The sequence below is a fragment of the Pseudophryne corroboree genome, chromosome 1, assembly GCF_028390025.1.
Source record: "Pseudophryne corroboree isolate aPseCor3 chromosome 1, aPseCor3.hap2, whole genome shotgun sequence".
Taxonomy (NCBI): Eukaryota; Metazoa; Chordata; class Amphibia; order Anura; family Myobatrachidae; genus Pseudophryne; species Pseudophryne corroboree.
The window spans coordinates 871,950,807-871,976,295 of record NC_086444.1 but is presented as its reverse complement, the minus strand read 5'-3'; the positions used below and the strand labels follow the sequence as shown (position 1 = coordinate 871,976,295).

Here is a 25,489-nt window from a genome sequence, read left to right as displayed (position 1 = left end):
AACACATGAAATATGGACCCGCCCACAAAATGGCAGCCTAGTGTATAAACAGATGCATTTAACTTCTGAAAGTACCAAATTCTCTCATTAGATAATAATCACCACCATGATAAGGTTTTATAGTTCTGTCTTTCACTTTGCGATTTTGCAAAGTTGCAATATGAACATCTGCAAATATCTTAAATACAAAGCAGAAATCTTACATGCAGGTATCACACTACATAAGCATCAAAAACAGCGTAGAACTTGTTTTAAGGAGGCGATTCAATTTGTTAGTGAAATTCTAAAAACGCATGTGAAAACACATGAACATTATGTAGGTAGGGCACAAGTAAAACCGAGAGACAAGTTCCACAGAAGTCCAATGATTATTTTCATCAGCACCTCAAAACTGCACATAATACAGGTTGAGTATTCCTTATCCAAAATACCCAATTTTTGGGTCCCCTACTGAGATAATGACCTATATAATCACATACATAATATATATTTACTAGTTGATTCATCACGCCCTAAGGGCGCTCTTCACACTGTTAGGGGCTACGCCCCTTTAACCCTTGCACGCATTATATGGAGTATTACCGCCAATCATAATTGTCTGAGTGGTTCAATATTGCACAAAGGGCCTGCGATGGTTAAGGGGTCATAGCCCCTTGCAACGGCGTGAACAGCGCACACAGGGCCTGATTAATCACCTAGTAGGTGCTGTGGTTGGGGAGTGGCAGGTGCGGCGGAGACATGGATGAGGGGTGGTTGTGGGGGGTGCCGCGGGTGGGGGAGGGGCTAGTGCGGTGGTGCCATGGGTGGGGGCGGGTGTGCAGCTATTGTTCCACCTATGCTGAGGCTAGGGAGTGGGGATTGTTGATGCCAGAGGGGGCAGGCAGACTGGCAGCAGGACATAGGGCATCATTCCGACCCATTTGCACGCTGCTGTTTTCCGTAGCGGTGCAAACGGGTCGGTTCTACGCATGCGCGGCTGCCGCAATGCGCAGGGGCGTCGTTGTCCAGCAACGGCCATCGCTGGGCAATGACAAGAAGAACGAAGAAAGCAATTGCTGACGTGATTGCAAGAAGATTGACAGGAGGAAGTCATTCCGGGGCGTCAACTGACCGTTTCCTGGGAGTGGTGTGGCGAACGCAGGAGTGTCCAGGCATTTGCAGGGCGGGTGTTTGACGTCAATTCCGGGACCTGACAGGCTGAAGACATCCCAGCGGGTATGTAAATCCAGAGCTATTCAGAAACTGCACAAAATGTTTTTGCATAGCTCAGCTGCACAAGGGTTTGCAGCCTTGCTATGCAAAAAAACCAGCCCACATAGGCGCCGTCTAGTTGATCGCACGGGCATCAAAAAGTTGCTACGTGCGATCAACTCGGAATGACCCCCATAGGATGCTGCAGTAAAAGGATTTTTTGTTTTCCCTGTCTACAGCACAGGTGTAGTGGCATACCTTCCAACTGTACCTTTTTGGCAGGTACAGTACCTTTTTTTTATGGTCAGTACTGATTTATGGCTCTCCAATCTTCCATTTTAAAGTATAGGAAAAGGGGTGTGGCCACACCACTGTACCTGTGGCCACACCCCCTTTTTGCATTTGTAGCGATTTTTGTGTGTCAATTGTTGGAGGGTATGTTGCTGCAGATGCAGTGGGCCTATTTCGGGGTGTGGACCTGAAGCTGCAGGTCCATCAGCCCCATTGTTAATCCTGCTCTGTGAACACACAGCAGCCAAAGGGTAGAACCTCCCATTGGATGTAACCTGTGTGGAAGGGCGTTTCTCGCCCAATCAGCTGTGGGCTGGGTGTGATAGACCTGCTGCTAACCCAATGAGAGCTCCTAGCCACACCCAGCATCATCCACACAGTCACAGAGTGACAGATCTGGGCAATTATATAGGAGATATACATTATAAATATTATGTCTATCATTATCTCAGTATGGGCCCTAAAAAGAAAAAAAAAAGAAAAAAGAAAAACAGGGATTTGGAATTTTGAATAAGGGATACTCAACCTGTAAATTGAAGCACTACTGTGGAACTTGTCTGCCTCTGTGCTCAGAGTGCTACCCTCTCAATAGTATTACATGGGAAACAGGTGGGTGGCAATGGGGGTGAGGTAATGCTTCTTGAATAACAGCAAGTGTTCAAACACTAATCAGACATACTTTTATATATATTTTCATCTATTACCCCTTACACTTACCTATAGCTTCACAGGCTGTTTTTCCTTTCAGGTGAAAGCCTTTAATACAATCACATTTGAAGGTCCCATTTAAATTGGTGCAAACCTGGTGACAGGGACTATAATCCATTGAACACTCATCAATATCTGGAAAGAACAGCACTGATTCAATTACAAAGTCTTTACCTTTGTGCCATACAAGAGATCATTTAAATGACTTTCTATACACACGTGGATATGAATTTGTATTGTTTATCATTTTTGTCTTAATTTTCATATACATATGCAACATTCTAAGCACATCTTCTAATATGGACACATTCCCAATAGTCATGATGTTATATACTGCTTGACTGTATAACAAAAACTAGAGATACAGGTGTAAATATCCCAATAACAGAGTATAACTGCTTTAAATCCCGCCTCACCCGTTAAAACTTACATGGGGCTTTTTTTATTTTTTATTTACCAACTTCTGGCAGTACATGAAAGATCTTCGTATGGGCCTCTCACAAACATCTAGTTTTGTATCTCCTTAAGAGATCTTGCTTTTTTTTAGAACCTTGTAATGGACTCCCCAGCATGGACATACTTACCCTGCAGGCCTGGGTGAATCCCCAGTGTACGTGTAACAGTGAATATAGCTATACCTGCTATCAATAAACCACCACAACTGGCTCTGTAATGGGCTGTTCATACTTTGAGTTATCCACTGGTGGGTGCATATATAATCCTGCAATATCGATTCAACACATGCTACACATCATTTACAATAATGGCTACACCTACCAATTGGCCAGTTAAGACCCTGACGGCCCCTGCCACAGCATTGCACTGGTAGGCTTTTTATGCCCAAATCCAAAGTCGTCCCCACAGGTCTTTTTTTTCCAATAAATGTTTTAGATTTTAACACAGAAAACATCAGACACATACAAACATATGAGCAGGCATGTCAAAAGGACACAGTACACTTAAGAAACAGCAGCAAATATCAAGTAAGGATATATCAAACATACGTTAGTATCCAATAATCAAGACAATGGTCTCCATAAATCAACCTGTTGAATGCATTACAAATCCTGCCTGATTAGTAAAGCGGATACAAATTGTTTAAACCAAATGGGAAAAAACAAAAACCACAAACAAGAGAAGAGAACAGAAAATAAGGACAAGAGGGAGGTAGGAGAGGAGGGCGTTGTGCGGAATATCAATTTGTCAAGTTAAACGGAGAAGATTCTCCTCATAACATTGGCAAATCAGTAAGTACCAGAGGAAAACCCAGTGTGTGAGACTTGTACACATTACGTATGTAGTAAGTATGTCTGAGGACTTGAAGTCTAGCCAGGGAAACAAAGTACTGTAGCTGTAAGGTGTCGCCTGTAATTCCTCCATTGACATACACATGTCTATCCTAGTAAACCACTTTCACCATGGGAGTTGCAATATTATGCCAACGAACAGGGATCACCGCCTTAGCAGTGAGAAATTTGGAAAGGGATTTTTTTTTATATGCTACAGTATCAAAGGGCCGGTAACTAGATTAAGGAGCCAAAAAGCAGGATCAAAGGAAACCTCAAGTCCCACAATCAGTTTAGAAATAGAGATTGCATTGTTCCAAAAGGGCGAAGCGATTGACAATCCAACCAGATATGTAGTGGGGAGCCCGTTTCAGTGTTACAGCGCCAGCACAGGTCTGGTACACCAGTGAACATTTTGGCAAGCGTCAGGGGGCATCTATCCAATGAGTCAAAACTGTGAAGTGCATCTCGAGTACAGAGTAACTACTTGAGCTAAGAAAGGTGGCCTGACAACAATGAGTCCAGTCCTCCCCGTCAGCTCAACCTTCAAGTCCTTACCCCACTCACCAGTCTATTTAGGAAGGGTCAGGAACTTCTGTTCAAATCAGGAGTTTGAAGCATTTTTTTTTTTTTTTTCCCAAAAAGACACTGCGCTGGACTGGATGAATCGAGACCTACTCTCAAATATAGTCGTGGGTCTACTGGTGTCAGGACGAACCTTGCTCCCCACTACAAAGTGCTTCAACTGAAGGTACTGTACCTCCAAATTTCAGAGGATGGAAGACTTAATTTAATCTGTAAAGTAGGGAAAGGGAGTATCTCCCCATTCTCCTTTAGCTGGCCGACACGCAAGATCTTTCAATGACCATGCCTCAAACCCCCGACCGGTAACCACCGGGGGAAAATCTGGATTATGAAATAGTAGAGTAAAAAGGGAGAATATTTTGAAGACACATAAGGAAGTGCCCATAATCTGCTCCATCGTGTTAAGGTAGGGCTAACAGTGGGATGAAGAGCACCAGGGAGTCTTGAAAGCCAAGGACAATGGCGTATTGGTGAGGCTACGGTGGCATTTTCTATAAGCACCCATTGTTTAATGTCAGTCGTGCAGGACCATGCTATTACCCTGTTGAGAATAGCATTGTGGTATAAAGCAAAATGGGACAACTGAAGGCCTCCCATGAATTTACAGCGAAAAAGTATAGCAGGTTGAAAGCGTGGCCTCTTGCCACCCCACAGTGTCTCGGATCGCATTGTGCAGCTCCCTAAACTAGACTTAGGGATGTGTACTGGTAGTGTCTGGAGAAGATACAGGACCATAGGGCATGTCCAAACTGCAGCCCTCCAGCTGTTGTGAAACTACACATCCCAGCATGCCCTGACAGTTTTGCTGCCAGAAAATGCTAAAGCTGCGTCAGGGCATGCTGGGATGTGCAGTTTATCAACAGCTGGCGGGACGCAGTTTGTACATGCCTGCCCTAGGGAGTACATTCATCTTAATTACACAGTCTCCCCAAACAGTAGAGCCTTCTGTTTCCCCAGTCCCTAAACTGAGCGAAGTGTGGAGAGTAGGTGTTTGAAGTTTTTGTCAAAATGGCATGTAGGATCAGTATGTATTGTATCTCCTATGTACTTAAAGCTATTGGGGTGCCAAATGAATGGAAAGGACTGTTTAAGACCCACCAGGGATTGAGAAGGAGCAGACACATTTGCCGACACTGACTTAGAAAAGTACATTTTAAAATTGGACAGGGAGACAAAATTCTTAAATTCGTGCATGAGATTGGGGATTGTGACTAACTGATTCGAAAGGACAACCAACAGACAGTCTGCGAATAACGCTAGTTTGTATTCCCTACCATCCACGACAAGGCCGGAAATATTGGGATTGCGTCTACCAGAACCAGCAAAAGCCTCCATGCATAGAAAAAAAATGATGGGCAAGAGGGCAATCCCGTCTGGTACAGTTTCTGATCAAAACTGGTGCAGATAAGGCCCCATTAATTTTAAATCCTTGCCGTGGGGGATTAATAGAGAGCCAGAATGTGGGTAAGGCTAACCACACCTACTCCTAAGTGTCTCAAAACCCCTTCCATGAAGTCCCAGCTAATTCTATCAAACGCCTTCTCGGCATCAGTAGACAGCACCACTGTGTGATCACAGCCCAAGGAGTCTAGGTGTATCAGGTCAATTTTAGTTGTATAGGGGTACATTTACTAAGCAGTGATAAGAGTGGAGAGTGAGCCAGTGGAGAAATGGCCCCATCAACCAATCAGCGCTGAAGTAACATCTATAATTTGCACACTTTAAAATGACACAGAGCTGCTGATTGTTTGATGGGGAAATTTCTCCACTGGCTCACTTCTCCGTTCTTATCACTGCTTAGTAAATGTACCCCACTGTCTCATGCCTCTCTCCCAGGGACAAATCCCATCTGATCCGAATCAATGATAATGGGGAGCAACAACTTCAACCTGTTTGCCATAAGTTTGACAAACCGTTTGATGTCCGTGTTGAGGAGTGAGATTGGGCGGTAGCTGGCACATTGCATCAGGTCTCTTCCCTCCTTAGGTATGACTGTAATAAAGATCTCCAAAGCTGGGGGGTTGAAAACACAATCCCCAAAAATTTCATTGAAGGCCAACAGCATTTTGGGTAAGAGTCTTTAAACCGCTTATAATACAAGACTGTGAAGCAGTCTGGACCTGGACCCTTTCCCAGAAGGCGTCTTTAAGGGCCTGTTATAATTCTGGCAGGGAAACGGGGAATCCAACCAGGCACTATCATTGGCAGACAGTTGTGGAAGGCCCAAGTCGCGAAGATATTTATCTACCAGGTCTTTAGTAGCCAGTAAGGTCTCAGGGGACTTGGGGTCTTGGAGGTTATACACTAGTGTAGTAGGAGTGAAATGTGTTGGACACCTCTCTGGTAAGGGTATGGCGAGTGCCTTTCGCGTCTGCTATTGTTTGAATATATAGGGTAGCTCTCTGTAGACATAGTACCCTTTATAAGGTAAGTTAAGAGTCGCTCAGACGCCTTCTTTTGAGTTTTATATTCTCATATACTGTATATGTCCTTTCCCTTATATTCAGTAGTATAGGTATGTACCTTTTACGTATTGGGAGGTGCTCCTAGGAATGACGTAAGTATGTAAGACCAAAAGAAAAACGAAATTCCCTGTAGTGGGCACACGGACTAATATACTTTCTTAAAGTCAAATATCCTAATGATAGTTGACCACAATTGCCAATAGTTTCCCCATTGAAGAAAAAAAAAAAAAAAAACTGTTGTTTCGGCATATCCTATAGTCCTTTCTGACATCCTCAAAAAGCAAGAGTTAAGGGCTGACCTCGTCTCGTTCAGCTCAGTTAAGAGGTGGGAGGACGGACCTGTTTTATGCGTAGTCTCCAGATCCTTCAACTGCTGAAGCAGGGCAGCTTTTTCCCCCAGTTATTCCCTAAGGAACCTATTTGAATGAGTTGCCTGCACAAGACACATTTGTGCGCCTCCCACACCATGACTCTGGAGACGTCCAGACCCTCGTTGATCTCAAAATAATCTTTGATTGCCTCAGTTAATTGAGGAGCAAACCTGAGGCCATTAAGAGTTGCAAATTCAGTCGCCAAGAACAGTGTTTGAAATGAGGGCAGGAAGTCTCCAAAATCAGGGAGATTGGAGCGTGGTCTGACCAGGTGATCAGGCCTATATCGGTATCCTGAATATGATGCAAAAACCTATGGGGCAGCAAAAAGTAATCTAGTCGGGAGTAGATATCATGTGGCTGGGAAAAAAACTTATAGTCTCTATCACCCAAGTGCTAGAGCCGCCACGTGTTGACCAACTGGTGCTTATGGAGCGTGTGATGGACTTTGCGATGCGAAGTTAGTGATGACCTGACAGGTATGCCAGAGATGTCCACCTCCAGCTGGAGAAACCAATTTAGATCTCCACCCAAAATCGGAATACCCTCAACCAGGGGGGCAATCCGATTCAGTGTACAATTGATCAGTTTACATTTAACTAAGTGTTCTGCCCACCTCCAGGACTATGGATGTCATGTCTGATAATGGTAATCATTTGGACAGCAGGATTGCAACTCCAACTGCTATTATAAAAAGAAAACGGGTAGTTGCAGTTCTTAAGAGTAAGGGCAGCTCCGGCCTTGAAGTGGGTTTCCTGAAGAAACGCCACATCAGCCCTGAATGCAAAAAGGTCCTTTAGTACTCTAGAGCATTTCTCAGGGACATTTAGGCCCTTTGCATTGAGGGAAACACATTTAATGACCATTGTCTTGGGATCAACCGCCATTGTCTAAAACGTAGAGAGCAAGAGGAAAGTCATTGAGGAGGGCATCAACACAGATAGAGCTAGGGACCGCACAGGAGGGGGGAGAGAAGGAAAAAAAAAATAGTAGATAACAGTGTAGAAGATGGAGAAAAAAAATGTAGCACACACACACACAATCCTAAACCTGCAAAAGAGAAAACCCAAGAACAGCACACAACCACCACTCAGGAGCTCGGACGTGCGCAACACTACGGAGAGCAAGAAAAACTAGGGCAGTGAGGGGGTAACTGGGGGGTTGGCGACGACACCAGCCCTAGTAACAAGACTTCTAGAGCTGTAATAAAATGAAGTAACTTATCAAATACGCAACAGGTGGGGGACAGAAGGTCAAGTAATGTGAATCAGACCCTTCAAGACCAAGTGCGCCTAATGAAGATAGACTATTCAAGGTAATACAAAAGTCACGAACAGTTCATATGAGAAATGGCAAATAGTCATACTCCTATCGGGAGGACTTCACTTGGTGACCAGCGTTGAAAAGGGTTCGCTGTTCCCTGGGCGGTTTTGGATTACGCTGATCAAGGTGCCAATCATTGTCGGGATGAGAAAGTTCTGATGGGACAGAGCGGACCAGGGGTTCCAATCCGGAAAGGGAGACTTCCGGAATACCAAGCGCTTGGCAAAAAGGGGGCATGTCGACTGAGTCCTTAAGTGTGAGGAACTTTCCATATGAGAGACTTGCAGACTGAATGGAAAACCCCATCTATACTTAATTCCCACCTTATGGAGTGCAGAGGTGAGCAGTTGCAGAGCTCTGCGTTTTTGAAGGGTCGACCAGGATAGGTCTTGAAAGATCTGAATGCGGCGATTGTCCATCTCTATGATGTCCAGACTGTGGACCTTACGAAGAATGTCCTCTTTCTGTGAGAAATAATGCAAGCAGCAAATAATGTCGCTTGGCCGGACAGAGGGAGCCCCTCTAGGTCTTAGGGCTCGGTGGGCCCCGTCGAACTCAATCGTGGAAGGGTCCTGATCCAGGAGCTCACTGAAGGTCCGTGTCAAAAAAAATAAAAATTAAAATATGTATAAGTCCCTGGGGTGGGATGTCCTCAGAGACCCCCTTGATCCTTAGATTGTTACGTATTCCACGATAGTCCAAGTCATCAAGGTGCTCTTGCAGTTGGTGAATATCAGTCGCCTGCCTAATGACTAAGTGAGAGCATTGTGGGCCGCAGCTGAGTCAGAGGTGAAGCCTTCCAGAGAAGCGAGTCAAGATCCAATAGTGGACACCTCGGAACGAACAGTAGCAATCTCAGAGCGAACGGTTTCCCTGAGACTACTCTCCAGGCGTTCAAAATCTTGCTTCGTCGGCATGGAGCAGAGTAGGTGCAGGAACTGAGAAACACCCGCTGTCTCTGGCACCATATTCGAGGACATCTCTTGGTCTCCAACCCGAGAGGGTGAATCCGAGCCAGGTGAAAGGCATGGAGTGAAGGGCGTAGAAATATCATCAGCTACAGAGGCGGAGCCCTGAGGGAGGAGAAACTGCCTCATGTCAGCAGAGGCAGGGGTTCCAATGAAATGTGCGGGGGTTCCCTTGTGTACGGAATTCCCCACCCTTGGTGGGCCCTTTTTACCACCCCTCACCATGAGGCAAATGGGTACCACCAAGAGAATACCTGTATGAGTTACACGATTAGAGAAGCATTCAGGCAGGACCAACGTCATCACATTCCCCCAGAACGAATCGTGGCTAGCAGGATATCATACGTAGGCAGACGTGCCCTGGAGAGCAGGACAATCACAGCCTGTAACTAGTCGGCATCAGCATGGTATAAGTGAGAAACTACAGCCCGGGTAGGGAGGAGAACTCCAGGCTGCAGTAGTGTACAGAAATGTGGATATATAACAATCTGGGTTACGTATAGGCAGTGCCGTTTCTTGCGGCGGGCAAGCCATGCAACCGCACAGGGTGCCCACCGCGGCACTTTTTGTGGTCTATGATTCCCCCTCCACCCTAGTACCCAGCTCGGGGGCGGAGTTTCGCAGAATGACGCAGGTGCGTCATGACGTCACAACACACCTGCGTCATTCCGTGAAACTCCACCCCCGAGCTGGGTACTCGGGAGGCGGCGAGGACTCAGGAGGGGGAGCCAAGCGCCGCGCAGACGAGGGAGAGGCTGCCGAAGAATGGGAAGAACCGCTTCAAACTTAAAAGTCAGCCTCTCCCCCTCTCTCTCCTACCGCCCCACCACCATGTGGAAAATGGGGACTCTTGCCTGCCGTCATGTGGAAAATGGTGACTCAATGTATCAAGGGCATTGCGGTGTATGGCATAATATATATTTTTTATTTTTTTCCTGTGTTAGCCGTGATCTGTTGGTGCAAGGTCAAAAACTGGGGTGTAAGGTCGTTTTTTCAGACGAGGCCACGCCCGTTTTACAGAGACCACACCCATTTTATCAAGGCCACGTCACCTTTGCCGGGAGCACGCGCACCTATGGCGCACGCATAGCTTTTCCTTTTTATATCTATGGGGGGGGGGCACATTTTGTTATGTCAATGGGGGGGGTGCATTTTTAAATCTCGCACTGGGTTTGTACCTCGCCTCGCACGACTACGAGACCACAGGCTTGATGGTATTGATTTGTTTTACTCTGCTTATGTTTTTGTTTATTATTATTTATTTTATTTTATCTTTTTTTTTTTTTTTTTAATAATTATGGTTATTTTAGGCACCTTTGTTTGGTGCACCAGGCCGTATCTGGCCTTATAGTTGGGGGGTTAATTGAGTTAGTTTGGGGGGAAATTTGAAAATGTTTTACGAATGTGTTGACATTTACTTTCAGACTTAAAAAAAAAACTGTTTTTGTGGGTTATTAGATAGCCGGTCATGCTTAAACTTGTGTGTATATGGTGGGGCAAGGCTATGCAAACTATAAATGTTATATAATATCACCCGGATCTCCCGGTATACACTGAAATGTCTGTACTTCTTCCATTCTGTTTAATAAAAACACTATTAAAAAAACAAAAAAAAAAATCTCGCACTGGGAGCCAAATTGGCTAAAAACAGCCCTGCGTATAGGGATGGGTAAGCGGGGAGGCCACAGGCTGGTAATACAGGTGGGCTGCAGAGCAGGTGCTGGGAGAGGTGAGAGATGCTGACTGCCTTCCGGAAGTCTGGAGAGCCGGGTCCACAGAGCCACAGCAGCCGCCCACCGGGTCCCCCCACGTGATCTCCCGCACGGAGCCTGAAGGAAACAAGATGACGGCCTCCGCACCTCACTGGGGGTCCAGCCGCGGGGCATCTGGAGATCAGCTAGGCAGCACAGGAGGAGTGAGTGGCAGGAGGTCCAGACACAGGCAGGGCAGCCATCTGTCCGGGAGCTGCAGAGCAGCGGGAGACTCCACTCAGGACAGGCCGGGTACGCTAATCAAGGTCCTGGTTGTTAATCACAAGGTAGGCCACAACCTGCAGAGAAGCCTAGGGCTTCTCCTGGCTCCGCAGTCGCTAACCCCGGTAGGTAGGCAGGTGCTAAGCCCAGCTTATATAATACAGGTGCACTATATGTGCAGCTAGCAAGGCAAAGGAGCTGTTTTGGTGTAGTATATAGCAGGAGCGCCAAAGGTGCACATCAGTTTCCAAGTGGAAAGGACGGAACGCCGTTCTGCCTCATTCCGGCTCACTTTAACCCCTGCCTATATATCAGTGTATATATATCAGAGTGAAACCTTTAAGGGGGCGGGCATATTCCTCACTATCCAGATTATGCTCTGTTTTTGAGTGAGTATGTATTTTTTTCGGAGATTGGATGAAGGCTTTGTTTATTGAAAAGGACATTGGGCATATGATTGTAACCCCCCCTTAGATAGTATAATTCCTAGTGGTCTCACTAAAAGATGGTTACTAATTATGTTGTGCCTCCACCCAAGCTAATTACTTAGGCTTGCCTGGGTAAGCCTCCCCTATCTAATAAGGTACAATATTTATAAGTATATATATGTATCATAAATGTATAGGGGTGCACATTTTTCTACAGTATAATATAGTACCTGTGCTTTGTTTTTCGCCTCCAGGGTCTCCGGATTGAATACAAAGTTACATTTACATAGGGTAAGTATAAACATGTGTATTTATTTATCACAATAACATTTAAAGGGTGAATGTGAACATTTATTACCAACCCAGTGATTTAAAATGACATTTCAATATCCCTCCCAACTATTTCCCACTCTGGAACCTATACAAGTGGTTTGCATGCAATACACAAAAATTACCTTATTATTAATATGAGAGTGACCCGGGTACTCCTGTTTAGTAGTGCACTTCAATGGTAAAAAAACTCATAAAAATGAACCCTTAGTGGATTCTAAACATTTAACATACAGTTTTAACCAAAGAATATTCTCCTTTCCTTTCTCAGTCTGTGAGGGAAGTGATTGTCTCCAGTCCGAATGCTACTGTAGCAATTACTGACACATTTGTTGCTATGTAGTACAACCTATGTTTCTTTTTTTTGACTAGAGGAGAAAAGTGTCTTTTCCTCAGATGTAGCCTACCTCAGATTTCCATTAAAATACATACAATATAATTGTAACTATACCGGAACAATCCTATCTTGAACTCCTCGGAACTTTAGCCTTTCTTATTTCTGGAGGCTGTGTTCATTTAATAAACTGCAGGCTGTACCTCCTTATTGTGGATGTCTGGCAGTGCCAGGGTCATTAGTGCAGGCACATTTAGTCCATTCACTTTAGTTGTATAATGATAACTCAAGTTAGTTAGCTATTGGTATATGGTGTAGTCCGCAGTTTAAATGTACATACACCTGTGCTACCTGCTGCTGCAGTATCAACTCACTGACTCTCCTCCTCTGACCCGCTGATATATATTTTTGGAGCAATCTGGAAAAAGCTATCTAGATATGTATGGCACCAGTATTTTAGATGGCTGTAAGTTGAAGGCTATTGGATTACTTTCCATACATTTAGCTATAATAGATCTCCCCCTTTTAGGAATACAAGTTATGGTTCACTCCATGCACATTATGCATATTTATAATCAGCTTAAATTGGTGCTAAAGCTTCCTATCGCTGGCATTCCTGTGTTTAGCTTAGCTGTGAGGGAGGTGCTTAGTGGAGGTGTGAAAGAGGTAAAATAATATTTCTGAGTCACTAACTCTTTTAGTTGTACTGCTGCTGTGCTTAGCGCATCCCCGACTCCTCCTCCTTTTCAATGGCCAGCATGAGGTGGGCGTAGATCACTTTGTTCATTACACCATCGACCCTGCTCTGTCCCAGCAACCAGAGTAGCTTCCCTGGTTGCTATGGGCCGTCACTTCCGTCTCCCGCTGGCTTCGCTGCAGGGACTCTCCGCACCCCTCCTCTGCACCAGCGCCGGACCTCTGCCGCTTGTCAGCTCCGGACCTCTGCCGCTTGTCAGCTCCGGACCTCTGCCGCTCGCCACCCGATGGCCTCCTTAGCAACTCCGGCACAGCGGTGAGTACAGTAAACCGCACTCTCGCTGCCGCCCTTCAGCGCTCCTACGCTTGCCCTGCTCCGGTCACAACACCTGGACTCCGCTTGCCGCTGTGACTGTATTCAGCTCTGTCACCAGCGCAGGAGATCCAGGTGTGCGCTCTCACAGGGGGAACAGCAGTCTACCCAGCAGCTCAGGTGAGCTAAGTTTATACTCCCTGACAGATAGCCTCGCGCCGCGCAGCCGTCCTCCATTGGTCCCCCTTCTTAGCCCCCCGCCAACCAGTGTGTCCATAATTCACTAGCTCGCGGTCAGCCTTTACCCCCCTCGTTGACCACCTCTTCCCGCCCTGCAGGTGGTTGCTCCTGTAGCATGCGATCAATGCTAGGGACCCTGTTTGCCGCCTTTACTACCCTGCAGGCTATTGCTATATACACTGTCTCGAGCTCACATTGAAGTACACGCAATAACTAATATTAAAGCAAGTATGGCAGCTGACCACTGTTACCATAAATGACAAAAATGCTCCAATTATTTACTAATACCATTTATACACATGTAAATATATTTCATATATTTACGCTTATTATATTTATTGGACAATTAATCCTAACACAATATATTTATAAAAACATCAGGCATATTGAAATGTAAATGAACCATATACTATCAATATATACATATATATTAATTAAATGCTAAACACTCAATAATAAATAATATTCATGTTACACTCTCCCCCTGGTGATCTGTATATCACTCCATCCCACTTTGTCAGATCACCAAATATCCTTCCCCTTTCCATACCCGAAGTAAGGCCAGGTAAGTACTATACTCGGGTGAATTATTTGCGGTAAATATGCAGGTTTACCTAATTCCGGATAGGTTAATATTAAAGGAGGTTTCCGTTCCCTAGATGGCCTATAACTAGGCACGTTATCCTCACCAGCATTTAAGATCCTGGATTCACTATCAGAATCCATGCTCGGGTTAACCTCAGTGTCACCTAGAACCCCTTCTGATAGAAGTCCCCACTCAGATTCTAACCCACCTTCCTCATTATGAGCAGGGGCGGATTGGCCCACCGGGGTACCGGTGAATTCCCCGGTTGGCCGGTTCCATGTGTCTATCTGCGGGTTGGCTGACACTGACAGTGGCTGCCAGCTCTTGCTGCCGCGCATCCGGGATTTGTGTTTCAGCTGCTGGAACGCAACCCGGACGCTATCATCTGCACGACCTAACGACTTCCGGGTGCCGTTTGCCGGGAGTACTAGTGGGTGGCTTAGCATGAAGGACACTGCAGGCGGCTGCTGGGGTCTAGCAGCAACAGTGCTAGGTCTCAGTGCGAACAAGTGGCATGTACGTCCTTGCCGCCGGATCACTTCTGTTTCCACTGCCTTTTGCTGTGCAGGAGCTGTGGCTGGAAAATGCTGCCAGGGTGGTCAGAGGTGGACTGCTCGCTCAACAGTGTCAGGTACTGTTATTCACTGTCCATGTCATCTACTTCCTCACTGAGAACTGGTGCAGAGCGTCCGTCCCACACAGAGCAGCCCGAGGTGTGTGCAGCCTTCACCCTAATCATCTCCCGTCCTGCAGCTCCTTGCTGTTAACTGTTTACTGCCCTTCCTATGGCCAGGGTTGGGAGCATTGGAAATTATACAGTACTATATAGCAGGTGCACTGACACAATCCATAGGGATGAGGACTCCCAACACACGTGTAATAGCAGAACCCTGCATGCACACACAGAAATACCTGTACTAGGCATACATAAGGCTGCTGTAGCTATCCAGTAGCCTGGCACTGTAGGGGTTATTTACTTCTCCCACCATTGCCGGCAGACAGTCTGCTGGGAGATAAGGATCCTCTGGGGAACAATCTGATTGGATAGCAAGGGGTGGGTGTAAGGTGAACACTGTCTGCAAGCTCTGCAAGTGCATAGTTGAAAGGTCCCATCCTGGGATGTAAGAGGACACAGGGAGGGGGCAGGGACCAACTAATCACTATTGCACACATGCCTTCATGGATAGTCAATAGCAATTACATTGGAAGCATTCATTATTTTTGGTGGATTATTAGCTGCTTTTTGCTGTACCTGATCACCTATAGTACGAGACCCAAAGCCTGTCCTGACTACTGACAATGAGAAAAAATATTTTTTATTGATGACCAATACAGTCACTCATTACATTGGTCCGATAAGAAATTGAATTCAGCTGTACGATAGTGCAGGTACATTCATGTGACAATTATTTGTAATCGTTCTTATATATTTGTAGATACAGTTTGCATTGGATATTTTGGTTTGCTGACCTGGTTCGATTCATAATAACTTATATATGTTATTAATTTTTTTGAAAAGTATATTAAGATCACATTTTCTCTGTCTCTAAATATATAGATATGTACACCTATTTATGTATGCAAACTGTATATACAGCAGTGTATTGGGCCACTGGGCCCTAAGACCCCCCACTAGCCTTCCAGACATACAGTACCCCAGCCCAGGTACATATACTATCCGTTCTACCCCCAAGGCCTCAGGAACATCTACTACAGCCCTGCCCACACCACACCCCACCACCATAGGCCTAAAGTACCCTCTGGCACATAAGACATACACTTCCCATCTCCTACCTATTAGCCCCATGGACATACAATGCTACCCCTGCTGCCCCTTCCCCAGCCTTCTAGACTATCAGTAATCCCCCAGCCAATCACTCTCTCTTGGAGCAAGTACTGCAGACAAGCCTGATCCAATGTGTTTTATTTGTTCCTGTCGGGTGCCAATGTGTTCTCTCTTTCTTGTGCAATATTTTTTGCGTCTAGGTTGTACTGCGAATGCTCTTGATGGTGTTTACACAGAGCCACAGTACAGTTACAGACGCACATAAAAGTGTACAAGGAATGTGTTGGGCATTCCTAGGTGATTACAGGAGGTTGGCTTATCAGACGCAGATATGATGTAGTATGGGCATGTAGCTGAAAGTGGTTGATTATAAAGATGGTGTATTGCTCACATTAGAGGATGATCTGCACCCAGCGTAGGGCTAGTGAAAGTGGGCACCTCAGTCCATGCACATTCAGATGCACGGATGTACACCATGGAAGGGCAGTGGAGCAGCATTAACATAAGGTCACAAACAGCAAAATATGCAAGGATTCCACAACCGAGTCTAACTCAGAATCAAGTCCTATCAAGGGGGTACCGCCCCCTTAGCCGACCACACCCCTTCAGACCCCGCCCCCACTAGGGCTGCTTCCAGATATTTCCCGGGCTGGTTTTCCATCCCAATCCGCCCCTGATTATGAGTATTAACGGATATATTACAATCATTACTGGGGATACCCTCATGAAACCCATTGGGCGTGATACAATTGGACAACCAGGGAACAGAGCTATCAGGATCCTTATCACAATAGAAATATCCTGGACCACATTCCCTGTTCTCAGAATCCTCATTAGGACTGAGATTTCTGGGGAGTGGCATTGTCCTTGAGAAGATCGTAACCTACTACCAGTTCTCCAAGTAGATCTTAACTGTGACTCCTCTTCAGCTACTTCAGGGAAACGAAGATTTTGGGCTATAGGCAAAAGATGCTGTCGGTGGTATGTAAGAATTTGTCCCTCCCCCGACTCTGACCTTAGCTTATAGACTGGTATGTTGGGTAATTTGTCTATTACCACATAGGGATTAGACCTCCATCTATAAGCTAATTTTTGTCGTCTGGGACGTCCTAGTTGCTGTATTAGCACGTGGTCCCCTATTTTCAATAAATTTTCTTTTACTTGCAGATCATATCTAATCTTATTCTTAGCCCCGGCCTTTCTAGACGCCTCCTGAGCTAATTGGTGTGCTTCTCTAAGTTCTTTTCGTAATTTAATTATGTATTGGGAATGAGTTTGTCCATTGGCATCCCTGGATGGAAGACCTAATGAGACATCTATGGGCAGTCGGGCTTCCCGCCCAAACATCAATTCATATGGGGAGTACCCAGTGGATTCATTCTTGGTGCAGTTATAGGAATGAACCAAATGACATATTTTACTATTCCATTGTGTTCTGCCCCGTGGATCCAGAGTACTCATCATATTGAGCAAGGTACGATTAAAACGTTCCGGCTGTGGGTTACCCTGCGGATGATAAGGAGTAGTTCGGGATTTCTTAATCCCACAGCACATACAAAGTTCATGAATGATTTTTCCTTCAAAATCACGCCCCTGGTCAGAGTGCAATCTAGCTGGTAAGCCATAGTGGACGAAGAACCGTTCCCATAGAGTTTTAGCTACAGTAAGGGCCTTCTGGTCAGGGGTAACATAAGCCTGAGCGTAACGGGTGAAGTGATCAGTTACTACAAGAATGTTACATTCTTTCCCCGGTGATGTTTCTAATGATAAATAATCAATACATACTAGATCCATAGGTCCATGGCTATTGAGAGTGACAAGGGGAGAAGACTTGGTGGGAAGAGACTTCCTCAAAACAACTGCCACAGGTTTTACAGTAATTTTCAATATCCTTTTCCATAAATGGCCAGTAAAAACGGTCAGTGATCAATCCTGCTGTTTTATCCACCCCGAGATGACCATGCTGATCATGTAATGACTTTAAAATAGTTGCCCTATAGCATTGTGGAGCAACCAATTGAAACTTCACCTTTCCATTTGACCTGACCAATTTACGGTATAGTATACCATTCTTTACAACCAATTGCTTTATATGCCTCAATAACACCTTAGATGCAGGCGTCAGAGCTTACATCACTGTCAGCACAACCAGCCTCAAGACAAAATATAACAGATATCAGAATCACTCCGTTGATCCATGCTCATCTTCTCATGACTTATGCGGGGTAAATCTCCTAACTCTAATTGGCTTAACCAACAGTAAGCCAGGGGTAAGGCCTTGTCAGATGCTCCAAGGGCACTGATGCATTCTCCAAGTTCTGTCCACAAGCAATGTATGTTAAAGCACAAACCCTTAAGGGTGGTTGCTGGAACTTCAATCCAATCTGACCTATCTGGTTCCATCTCAGTTCTTGTTAATCTAGATAAAGCATCAGCATCTATATTATTGATGCCGGGGCGATATTTAATTTTAAAATCATAGATAGACAGTGCAGATAACCACCGATGCCCTGTAGCATCTAATTTAGCAGTGGTCAGCACATATGTCAGGGGGTTATTGTCAGTGAACACCTCAAAGCTTGCCCCATATAAGTACTCATGAAATCTATCAGCTACAGCCCATTTGAGAGCAAGGAATTCCAGTTTGTGTACGGGATATCTCCTTTCACTATTGGATAATCCTCGACTGATATAAGATATAGGTTGTAATTTTCCTTCATGAGGTTGATACAACACTGCTCCTAGACCATCAAATGACGAGTCCACATGTACCACATAGGGAATTGTAGGGTCAGCATATGCCAAAACAGGGGCATTAGTAAGACTCCATTTTAACTTGAGGAAGGCCTCTTCACACTTGCTGGTCCATCTATCCCCAAATTCCTCAGACGGTTTAAAATAGCCCTCCTTTTTACATGATTTGGCCAATGAGGTTTTGCCACTAGGGGGATACCCTTTAGTCAATTCAGTAAGTGGATGACATATTACAGAATAATAAGGTACAAACCGGCGGTAATACCCACAAAACCCCAGGAAAGATCTTAACTCCTTCAGCCTCGTGGGTCTGGGCCACCTGTTCACAGCCTCCACTTTAGTGGGGTCTGTGGAAATTCCATGTCGGCTCACCACATGTCCCAAATAAGTAACAGAGGACTGACAGAGCTTACATTTATCTATAGAAAGCTTTAGTCCTTTTTTTTAGTAACCTGTCAAGTACTTTAAGCAGACGATGGTTATGTTCCTGCAAAGAGGACCCAAATACAATGATATCATCAAGGTATACTAATACCTCACGGTAGTTCATATCACCCACCGTTTGTTCCATTGTACGCTGGAAGGTAGCCGGTGCACCCTTAAAACCCTGAGGCATCTTCAAGAATTCAAAGAAGCCTAAGGGGCAGATAAATGCAGTTTTCTCTCTGTCATGTGGGCTCATAGGTATTTGGTAATACCCACTCCGTAGATCCAGCACGGTGAACCACTGACTCCCCTGCAGACAATCCAATGCCTCCTCTATCCGAGGAACAGTGTATTGATCTGGCACTGTGCGTTGGTTAATAGTCCGGTAATCAATACACATTCTGATATTGCCATTCTTTTTACGAGCCACTACTATAGGTGAGGCATATGGACTCTCCGAATGTTGAATAACTTCAATTTCCAGCAAAGTTCTAAGATGCTGCCTAACATCCTCAAAATCGGCAGGAGCAAGACGGCGTGACCTCTCCCTGAATGGAGTCTCATCATTTAGCTTAATACAATGTTCCACACCTGCAGCTTTTCCCAAATCCCATTCCCCAAGAGAAAAAACGTGCTGCCGTTTTACCAACTCTTTACATAGAGTATCTCTTTCTACCAACCCAATGTCACTCCCCTGGAAACAGGGAATAAAATCATTCAAAGACATATCCTGAGCCAAAGAGGACTCTCTGTACCCCGAATATCCTTCATGGGAGTTCATATGGTGAGTCAACATATTAACAGAAGTGACTTCCCTATTCATTTTTAAACACCAATCACTGAGGACTTTAAATAAGTGAGCATTAGTTCCCACAATCACTGGCATCACAGTCTTATCTCCTGGGGACTCTGGGCATACCAGAGCAATGAGAGGTAAGGGTTCTGACACACCCATGAATTCCTCTGGAAACTCTATGTTAACTAGTACATAACCCAAATAGGGGTATTTCTGTTCACTTAGCCCCCAGATTACCAATCCTTCCAAGGGCATAATAGGAACGTTAGAGAGATAGTGTCTATACCAGTGCTCAAATATAATGGACACCTGAGATCCACTGTCTAATAAAACAGGGCAGGGATGTCCATTCAATTTAACGACCACGCGTGGAGCAGGTCCTATCATCCCATCAGGGATTGAATTACTCCACTGGGCACTCCCCATTGAATCCACATCTAGTTTCTGGGAGACGGCGAGGGGCCCGCCAGCCTCCCACTGTCGTTTCCCTGAATGGAAACATTATCCAACTGACCAGTAGTTCCCACTTCCGAATTACCCCAGCCTAAGGGACAGTTCATAACCCTATGCCCTAGCTGTCCACATTGAAAACACCCTCTGGATGTAAAATCTCCACCTCTCCTAAAATTTCCCCTACCATTGTTAATTCCCCTAATAGAATTACGGGAAGCTACATTAGACGGTGCCATCCTTTGATTTAGAGCCAAAATAAGCTGGTCCATTTTTTTATTTTGTTCCTCTACTAAAGTAAGTAATTTGTCATTCCTTGACCCTTGAGTCTCAGAGGAGGGTATTACTACTTTTACGGCTTTGGCATGGGTCTTTTCCCTATTGGCGATTAAAGCTTCCTCCTGGGTAATTTCCTTAATTAAATCATTAAGGGTGGGGCTTCCTAATAACAGAGCGGTACACCGTAAACGCTGTGCCACAGGGTCAGTTGTTAAAGCTCCTCTAATTACTTGTTTCAACCTACTACTATTGACCTCAGCAGGAGATAATCCCCCTTTATCTATAATTTTATGGATTATTTTATCCAATCTATACACATACTGTGACAACTTCTCCCCTGTCTCTTGATAAGTATGGTTGAATCTAGCAACCAAGTCACCTACATCTTCCAATGTCCCATAGGTGTATTCCAGTGCCTGGAAGTAATCAGCCACAGTGGCCTCAGGATTACTTTTCCTAGTGGCCTGAATGATTCCCATAGCGGGTCCCCTTAAACTTTCTACAATCCTTTGCTTTTTTATATGATCAGGACAATGCCACTCCTCAGACTGCTGTATAGCTGCCTCCCTCCAGGCTTCATACGGTTCCTCGCCAGTAGGCACAGGAAGTATTCCTGAGAAAATCCTCAATCGCCTATAACTCCCCTCATAATGCCATCTTTCTAATTGATGTACTACTTTATCAGCTATAATATCTAACTGATTCCCTAACTTTTCTTCCGTACCCGGTGATGGACCACCTTCTCCCCCAGCTGCAGACGGATCTCGTCCAGACGTAACAGACATATCACCCATAACTAATGGTTCAGCAGCTCTTTCACCGTCTTCCTTTTCAGGCCATATAATTTTCCACCTGCGGTTAGGGTTAGATCTCACAGCCACCACTTTAGGTAACAACTCAGACTCTAAGTCTTGACTAGTAGTTATTAATACAGCACACAACTCTCCGTTTTCCCTGAATTGTTTATCAGAAATCTTTGGTTGTTTTATCCCAAAAAGGAATAACATCTCTGTCATAATTGTTCCATCAGTGATGTCTGTGAGATCCCCACACAATACAAAACTCCTTTCGGGAGTCACTCCCTTCCTTATGCACCAATCAAATGCTTCACTACTGGTATAATGATTCATTTTGGCTACTGTGCTTCCCTTACACCTGAGTATTTTACAAATTTATCTCACGCGGTGCCTCCAAAATGTAACCCCCCCTTAGATAGTATAATTCCTAGTGGTCTCACTAAAAGATGGTTACTAATTATGTTGTGCCTCCACCCAAGCTAATTACTTAGGCTTGCCTGGGTAAGCCTCCCCTATCTAATAAGGTACAATATTTATAAGTATATATATGTATCATAAATGTATAGGGGTGCACATTTTTCTACAGTATAATATAGTACCTGTGCTTTGTTTTTCGCCTCCAGGGTCTCCGGATTGAATACAAAGTTACATTTACATAGGGTAAGTATAAACATGTGTATTTATTTATCACAATAACATTTAAAGGGTGAATGTGAACATTTATTACCAACCTAGTGATTTAAATGACATTTCAATATCCCTCCCAACTATTTCCCACTCTGGAACCTATACAAGTGGTTTGCATGCAATACACAAAAATTACCTTATTATTAATATGAGAGTGACCCGGGTACTCCTGTTTAGTAGTGCACTTCAATGGTAAAAAAACTCATAAAAATAAACCCTTAGTGGATTCTAAACATTTAACATACAGTTTTAACCAAAGAATATTCTCCTTTCCTTTCTCAGTCTGTGAGGGAAGTGATTGTCTCCAGTCCGAATGCTACTGTAGCAATTACTGACACATTTGTTGCTATGTAGTACAACCTATGTTTCTTTTTTTTTGACTAGAGGAGAAAAGGGTCTTTTCCCTCAGATGTAGCCTACCTCAGATTTCCATTAAAATACATACAATATAATTGTAACTATACCGGAACAATCCTATCTTGAACTCCTCGGAACTTTAGCCTTTCTTATTTCTGGAGGCTGTGTTCATTTAATAAACTGCAGGCTGTACCTCCTTATTGTGGATGTCTGGCAGTGCCAGGGTCATTAGTGCAGGCACATTTAGTCCATTCACTTTAGTTGTATAATGATAACTCAAGTTAGTTAGCTATTGGTATATGGTGTAGTCCGCAGTTTAAATGTACATACACCTGTGCTACCTGCTGCTGCAGTATCAACTCACTGACTCTCCTCCTCTGACCCGCTGATATATATTTTTGGAGCAATCTGGAAAAAGCTATCTAGATATGTATGGCACCAGTATTTTAGATGGCTGTAAGTTGAAGGCTACTGGATTACTTTCCATACATTTAGCTATAATAGATCTCCCCCTTTTAGGAATACAAGTTATGGTTCACTCCATGCACATTATGCATATTTATAATCAGCTTAAATTGGTGCTAAAGCTTCCTATCGCTGGCATTCCTGTGTTTAGCTTAGCTGTGAGGGAGGTGCTTAGTGGAGGTGTGAAAGAGGTAAAATAATATTTCTGAGTCACTCACGCTTTTAGTTGTACTGCTGCTGTGCTTAGCGCATCCCCGACTCCTCCTCCTTTTCAATGGCCAGCATGAGGTGGGCGTAGATCACTTTGTTCATTACACCAACATCGACCCTGCTCTGTCCCAGCAACCAGAGTAGCTTCCCTGGTTGCTATGGGCCGTCACTTCCGTCTCCCGCTGGCTTCGCTGCAGGGACTCTCCGCACCCATCCTCTGCACCAGCGCCGGACCTCTGCCGCTTGTCAGCGCCGGACCTCTGCCGCTTGTCAGCGCCGGACCTCTGCCGCTCACCACCCGATGGCCTCCTTAGCAACTCCGGCACAGCGGTGAGTACAGTAAACCGCACTCTCGCTGCCGCCCTTCAGCGCTCCTACGCTTGCCCTGCTCCGGTCACAACACCTGGACTCCGCTTGCCGCTGTGACTGTATTCAGCTCTGTCACCAGCGCAGGAGATCCAGGTGTGCGCTCTCACAGGGGGAACAGCAGTCTACCCAGCAGCTCAGGTGAGCTAAGTTTATACTCCCTGACAGATAGCCTCGCGCCGCGCAGCCGTCCTCCATTGGTCCCCCTTCTTAGCCCCCCGCCAACCAGTGTGTCCATAATTCACTAGCTCGCGGTCAGCCTTTACCCCCCTCGTTGACCACCTCTTCCCGCCCTGCAGGTGGTTGCTCCTGTAGCACGCGATCAATGCTAGGGACCCTGTTTGCCGCCTTTACTACCCTGCAGGCTATTGCTATATACATTGTCTCGAGCTCACATTGAAGTACACGCAATAACTAATATTAAAGCAAGTATGGCAGCTGACCACTGTTACCATAAATGACAAAAATGCTCCAATTATTTACTAATACCATTTATACACATATGTAAATATATTTCATATATTTACGCTTATTATATTTATTGGACAATTAATCCTAACACAATATATTTATAAAAACATCAGGCATATTGAAATGTAAATGAACCATATACTATCAATATATACATATATATTAATTAAATGCTAAACACTCAATAATAAATAATATTCATGTTACATGATCATAATTGTGGTGACAAGACACTATACATTTATGTTTATGTACCTACAGAATGTTTATGTGCTTTGGTGAAGCCGAAACAATTGAAAAATGTGTATGTATTGTATAATTGAACCTGTGGGTTCAAACTTTGGTGTTAATTCGCCTTGATACCAAGTACTGACCAAGCTGGGATTATAGCAACTCGGAGCATTTAAAAATATTGTGTATATTATTGAATTGAATATAGGACTTCAGTTGCAGTTTTGCAAATTTAACAAAACTGCAACTGCTTGAGATAGCATGCTGGGTGCCCCCCAGAACAGGGCAAGGCTGCCCAGCATGCAAATGGCTGCCAGCAATGTGATCACAATTCAGTTGTGATCACATTGCTGAATTAGGGATGCCCCCTGCCTTCAAAGGCAGATGCAGGGCGCCCATGTTTTCACCCAAAGACGGTGTCTCCCCACACCCCATTTGAGCTGACCCGCCTCTGCAAACATCTCTGCCTGTCAATCAGGCAGAGGCTTTCGCATTAATGAGATGCAATTGCATCTCCTTTGCCTATGCAGTGCAGGCGCTGAACTGGGGAGAATGATCGCAGCAGCGTATGCTGTTGAATAAGGCGGCAGATGTATTAAGCCTGGAGGAATGATAAACAGTGATAAAGTGATAAGGTAATGCACCAGCCAATCATAACAATGAAAAATAACAGTTTGGAGCAAATTGTCTGGTGCTTCATCACTGCTCCAGGTTTAATACATCTCCCGAAAAAAGGGTGTGTCGTAGGTGCACTGTCTAGCATTACTGATATAATAGTGGAGTTTAGTAATGTATTGATCAATGCATGTAGCCACAGTCCCACGGCAAAGGACTCCACTCTACTGCGGCACCTAACACTAAAATATGAATATGGCACAATTCTAGGCAAGTCCAATTATTCTGTATAATAGGTCAGCAATGGGGTGGCTCCTGGGGTACGGGGCCTCCTGGACTGCCATGGCTGGGCGACAACAGGGCATCGCAGCATTACATTTCATTTGGCACTTTCACCATTTGTTTATTCTACAAATCACACCTTTTTCACGTATATTAATTCATCCCATAAAATTTTTTCTCACCTATTCCTTAATCGTTCTCACTACACAATCATTCCTTGTGATGCCCTCGGGTTTCTTGGCTGTGGTGGTTTGGGGGGTCCCATGCCCTAGGTTTGAACCCCTATAGTGCTAGGTACCGCAGCAGAGTGGAGTCCCTTGCCGTGGGGCTGCGGCTATATGCATTGATCAAAACATTACGAAACTCCACTATTTATTATATGCTAAGCTGCATGATATCAGTAATGCTAGAGACAGTGCACCTACAACA

At 44.8% G+C, this 25,489-nt stretch overlaps 1 protein-coding gene across 1 annotated transcript in view; it reads right to left on the bottom strand.

The window, feature by feature from the left end:
* LOC135050014 (low-density lipoprotein receptor-related protein 8-like) overlaps positions 1-25,489 on the bottom strand; it is a 52,863-nt gene that overhangs the window by 11,799 nt on the left and 15,575 nt on the right. Inside the window, exon 7 of the mRNA XM_063956101.1 lies at positions 2,200-2,325. Within this exon, the coding sequence (XP_063812171.1) occupies positions 2,200-2,325 (126 nt within the window). The remainder of the gene's footprint in view (positions 1-2,199; positions 2,326-25,489) is intronic.